This window comes from Nicotiana tomentosiformis, chromosome 4, assembly GCF_000390325.3.
Source record: "Nicotiana tomentosiformis chromosome 4, ASM39032v3, whole genome shotgun sequence".
NCBI classification, from domain to species: Eukaryota; Viridiplantae; Streptophyta; class Magnoliopsida; order Solanales; family Solanaceae; genus Nicotiana; species Nicotiana tomentosiformis.
In genome coordinates, this window is record NC_090815.1 from 103583205 (window position 1) to 103589278 (window position 6074).

A 6074-nucleotide genomic window follows, 5' to 3' on the forward strand; every position below is an offset into this window, starting at 1 on the left:
TTTCACATTGAAGAGATTCCATTAAAGCAAACATTCAAATGCTAAATAAGCTGTTGTGACAACTAAAGACAGCGAGACTGGACAACATATGGTTTATACCCAATAAGCAAATCACACATAACAAACTCCAATTTTATATAAAGAAATATGCCACTTGTCAATGCAGAGAGCTAAACTACACAAATTTAGCAATTAACAGAACTACAAACAGAAACAAAACTAGAAAAGCAAGTTCACCCTAAATTAGTTTACTTTTGAAAGATGTTAATCCCCGAAGCTTCCATAGCTTCGCGCACCAGCTTCCCCTGCTCAGTAATCAGCTCCACCCTCCTGAAGCACAAGTCAAACTCAGCTAACCTCAAAGAGGTCAACTTTTCCTTCATCTCATTCCTCTTCTCAATACTAATCAACCCAGAATTCTCTTCAAGCCACTTCTCCAGTTCAGCAACACTTCTCTCACACGAAACCAAACTCAAATTCTGTGCAGCAAGCCCTATATTTTTCTCCCTCTTCACCACATCAGCACTCTGTTCCTCATCTTCCTTCACTGCGTCCTCCAATACCACATTATCTTGACCCTCCCTCTTACTTTGCCCCTTTTCTGAAGTTGTTCCATTCTCCACTACTCTATCAACTTCTTCAACTTTCTCACCCTTATTATCAGTTTTCTCTTTACTCCAAATCTTTTTGGACAATTCATAAGTTTTTTGCTCATGGGGTTTTGAAAAGGTTCTCTCCTTTTTTCCTTTTTTCTCTTTCCCAGCATTGTTCTCATACTTCCTCTTCAACCTCCTAATCTTATCTTGCAACTGTGTCTTACTCACGTCTACATGCAAAGATTTTTTTATAAATTCATGAAACGCACTCAAATCAGCAACCGGGTCGGATTTTTTCTTGGACCTGTAATCAATCATGCCCTTTAAAATAACAATTTCGTCATCTTCACTCCATAATCTCTGAAAAAGCTGCCTTTTCACATCCTCAGTGGGTGTTTTTTGCTTCACTGGAGTTTCAATCTCTTTTTTGGGTGTCTTCTTAGACCTCTTAGATTCCTTTGTTTCCCCATCGTGCACCGTCACCGGCCGTTTAGCTCCGGCACCGGCGGATGACTTCGCCGGAGGAGGAGAAGTGGGTTTGGCAGTAGCATTTGGTTTGGATCTAGGCTTGGGAGCAAATTTTTTTGGGTCGTCCATGGGTTTGGATGCTAAGGGTTTTACTATAACCGGGTTTGGTTTCTGGGTTCCAGGTTCGGATTCAGATTCAGACTCAGACTCAGACCCGGACCCGGATTCCTCTGCAGAAGAAGAGGAATCTTCAGGTGGTTGAGGCTTCTTCGGAGCGGCAACTGGTGGTTTTTTCAGGGGTGGTTGTTGTTTCTCGGGTTCGGGTTCGGGTTCTGACTCTGATTCTGATTCTGATTCAGATCCAGATTCAGAATCTGCGTTTCCTGGGGAAGAAACTTCCATTTCGTCGCCGGATTCTACTTGCTCCTCGGTATGCTTCTTAGCCATTTGAAAGGGTAAAGGGTTTAGGCGATTAGGGCAAAGCCGCAAAGGGTATTAGTCTACAGAATAGAGAAGAGAGTGGATTATAGCTCTGTCTCCCCCACTCTCTTTTCTTTTAAAGCGACGTTAAATCAAGGACTTCACTATCGATAATAAAATCTTCAAATAGAACTTTAATTTTTTTCCAAATAAATATATATTCAAACACAATATTAACTTTTAAAGCCTATATTTTATCTCATTTTCAAACACTCAATTTTTTCAAATTTCAACTAAATTTATATCCAAACGCGAGCTGCAATTCTATCCAAATAATTAATTTTATCGATTAAATATTAAAGTATGAAGTAGTAAATTATGGATACTGGTTATATATATATACTAGTCTTATAGTACGCGTGTTGCGCGTGAATAAATTTTAAAAAATCACATCAGTAATATTATTTGACTTCCTATATTACTTAAATAAGCATAGTTTTTAAAAATTTATGTAGAAAGTTATAATTTAAACGATCTTACATTTCTTATAAATTAGAGTATAGTTTACTGCTAATTTCAATATATAAATTTAAGTATCTTATGTATGTTTATCTTGTCAAATATTGTAATTGGGTTTGTGATTTAATATGGCCATATATTACAATATATAAATAAAAAATTAAAGTATGTTTATATATATTATTACTATGAATTATTATTAATTTTAAACGTAAGCATGTCGTTTATTTAAAGATATTTTCTTACTCGTCCTAATGTGCTTATGTGTAGTTTACAATAGTAAACTTTAATGTTTAAAAATTTAAGAAATAAATTTATATAGCTGAAATATTAGGAGTTTCTACATAGTTCAAATAAGAAAAGATTTAATACCAAAATTTTAATGTATTTCACTTAAATATTAGAAAAAAATATTAATTTACACTTTTATCTAATGTGAAATTATTTTTTAAAGAGTAAAAAATGCGAACGACATTCTGCTAAGGGGTTTCGTGCTTTTAATATAATAGATAATATATAAACAGATATAGATATAGATAATTTATATAAAAAAGTTTAATTAATTTTGATGAAATTTTAATTGATATTAAAATCCTAAATATAAGGACTTAGTTCAAATAAAAAGGATAAATTTAATAAACAAAATTTTAGTTGATCTCAAGATACTAAATATTAGGAAAACAACATAAACAAATTATACTTAATTTTCAAAAACTTTATGCTCAAGAACTCCTTCTACGTGTCTTCTTGACAAGTAGTGGTAGTTAATGTTTAGCCTTAAAATTTTTCTAATTTTGGTACTACTAATTATAAATATGTTACACACTTTAATTAGGAAAAGAAATTATGTAAGGTAAATCTTAATCGATTTTAAAGTCCTAAATATTAAGACTCTATAAATGTTTCAAAAAAGAAAAAAATTAATAATTAAGATTTTAATCAATTTTGAGGTCCTAAATATTAGGAAAATAATTTAAATTACAATCTTGTCCAATATAAAATCTATTTTTAAAGGGTAAAAAAGGTGAACGATATTTCGCTAAGGGCGTTCGTGCTTTTAATATAGTATAGATAGATATATGACTAATAAATTATGTACTAAGTTTTTACCATTAGATTGCGTCTGTACATTTAAATAGCGCTAGTTAGCATGAATATCAACCAAATCAAATTAGGCATAAAACAAGTTCTAGCTGGTTTTTGTTTTAGCAGTTTTCAAAAAATTTATAGTTTATTGGAAAAGGGTCAAATACATGTACTATGAAAAAACAGTTTAAATAAATAAAAGGGATGAGTAAAATAGGTTAGGGGCATCCACCTCATCAAATATAGGATTGGATGTCCACCTTGGATAAAATTAACGAAAGATAGGTATATTTGAACAAATAGTATAACGACAAGAGTATATTTAGATCCAAAGTATAACGAGGGGTATATTTAAATATTTTCTCATAATACATGTGTATATTTGGACATTTTCCGTAGTTTTATAAGTGTTTCGTTACTCTTATTTTTCTTGATTTATCATACTGATTAATTTAAAAATTAACGTATATCTTTGTATCTTGATCTATTTGCCTCTCCTTGTCATTATAGTTATTTGGATTTATTTGACAGCGTAATCTCAATAAATTACAGCATTCATAATATTTATAGAACAAATATTAGCTTATATTCAAGTCCGGCTTACAAGCTTACATGTCAAATATTTGGTATTTATAACCGGTAGTTAAGTAGAAATATATCTGTTATATTGAAAAGGGAAAATACATATATAGACCCTTAAAGTTGCCCGAAAATCCCATTTAGACACTTAAACTTAACTTTGTTCCAATTGAACATAATACTATGTTCATAACCATATCTATTGGGCACAAATAGCTAACTACTCGGCTAGGTGTTATATCAAGTGAAGCGCGTGTTTTTAAGCGCAACTGACGTGGAAAGCTAACTAATTAAAAGACGCCAACTGTTTTAATACGCCACATCAGATTTCTAAGTAGGCAAAAAATTAAAGACCCGTTCATTACTAAGTAGGCACCCATTCTCTCTCCCTGTTAACCCCAATTGAAGAATGGCGATTAGAGGTCCGAAAAATCCCTAGAAAAATTCCATCAATTACCTTTGATTCTTACATTATTTTCAGTTTATTCTCTTCGATTTATCACTGAAATCATCTCTTCTTTCGTATGTTGTGGGTTGTATGTTTATTTACGGTTATTTTGCGGAAGTTATCGATTACGATTTGAAGATTCGAGTTGATTTTTTGGGAAGACTGTCAACGACTAATGTTATTGGATTGTCTATGACTCAAGAGGTATTATTTTGCCCTTTATGTAGCATGCATTGATCAATTTTAGGGTTTTCGAAATTCTCTGTAAAGTTGGGGTTTTTTGGGGAATTTCCTTCGAAATATTCTGTTAGTTTTTGGTGATATATTTTTGGGGTTTTCTTTGAGAGAATCTTATGGATAATTATATTATAACACTCTTTCACTATGGGAGTGTATTTATCAATGATGGGGGGCCTAGCCTATGTCGGGGAAAAGGAACCCGAAGCAGTTTTTCTTATTGATAAAGATCATTTTTCGATGATGAAATTGCTATATTATACTAAACATTTCGGGTTCCCACTGTTGAAGAATTTTATTATAGAACCTCAAAAAGTGATGACCTTTTCAAGGTTGAATCTGATTCTCATCTGTTAGACATTGTAAAAACCCTAATACATTGTGATTTTTTGGATTTGTATGTGCTGCATGTGGTTAATGAGCCAGAGGTGGTTGAAACTATGGGCCAGGCAGCTTTACTAATTGGGCCAGAAATAGGTGAGATAGATAATGTTTATAGTGGTGCTAGGGCAACAAATGATGGTGATATTAATACTCAAACTACTATTGAGAAAGACCTAGGTAAACAACCCATTTAAGTTGTCCTCAACGGTCAGTCAGACATCTCAACTGACCACTTTACCAATTTAACACTTCAAGTGGCTATTAGGTGTACCTCGTAAATCTTTCACGCTGACATGGCAAAGTGTGTTCTTTATATTCAATTCTAAGTGCGTGAACCCTCAAAATTAAGTTTTTTCCTTTTTTAAAAAAAAATTAGCTTTACTTTATGTGGACCACCATAATTTTTATGTGGGTCCAACTATATTTTTTATTTTTCACACATTAATTTCACTTTCTTCCCAAAATATTTCATCTTCACCACCAAATTTACCTGCCCTAAATATGGCAATAGTAGCACCTCCACGTTCTACCATTAATCCACCTCCTCTTCTTCAATTTCAAAGTAATAATAATTAATAACATCCACTACACTGTAACAATTTCACTGACCACCCACAAAAATTCAATCCCATTTTTGACAATTTTCACTCATCGCTAAAGCTGTTGGGTCTTCGCAGGTTTTTAGAAAAATGGATGCCAGGATGACTGTTTTTAGTGGTCTCTTTCATGGTATTAAGGTGGAGTTTCAGTTAGTTAAAAATGAAAGAAAAAAATAGAAATGGAGAGATGGGTGCTCTAAAAGCTATGGCCTTTTTTTCTGGTGAGACAAATGTATTTTGCTGTGTTGCCTTTTCTTTTGGGTCTTACTCCATTTTTCAGAGAAGAAGACCTCCAATGTTTCCTTAAATGGCAGCGTACAACACGTGATGTCCAGATCTGATTATCCTGTAAAACGCATGAGATGAACGAAAAATTCTTGATTGAAACTCAAACTCTTCTAAAACCATTTGGGCCTCTAAATTGTTGTTCAGAATCCCATCATTTTTGGTGATATAATGTGTAGGAAATTAACGTGAGAGGTTTTTTTGGGGGGGGGGGGGAGGAGGGGGGGAGGATGGGGAAAGGCAAACGAAGAAGAGGAATAAGAGGGGGGCGGCAGCGGTCTAGTTAATAGTAGTAAAAAATATTTTTGGTTTCTTTAAATTTATTTGATTTTGGTTAATTACATTTGTGCAATTTTTTATTATAATTTACATGTGTCATTCTTTAATTGGTTATTGACATGTCATTAGAGAGTGTACTTCATGTATATGGCTTGCCGGACTCGGATGTTTGCG

At 33.2% G+C, this 6074-nt stretch overlaps 1 protein-coding gene across 1 annotated transcript; it reads right to left on the reverse strand.

Moving 5' to 3' along the window:
- On the reverse strand, positions 1-1620 carry LOC104115040 (STOREKEEPER protein-like). The gene has a single exon (XM_009625611.4). It carries the CDS (start codon positions 1509-1511, stop codon positions 249-251), a length of 1263 nt encoding a protein of 420 aa, XP_009623906.1. The 5' UTR covers positions 1512-1620; the 3' UTR covers positions 1-248.
- Between the last annotated feature and the right edge of the window lie 4454 nt (positions 1621-6074).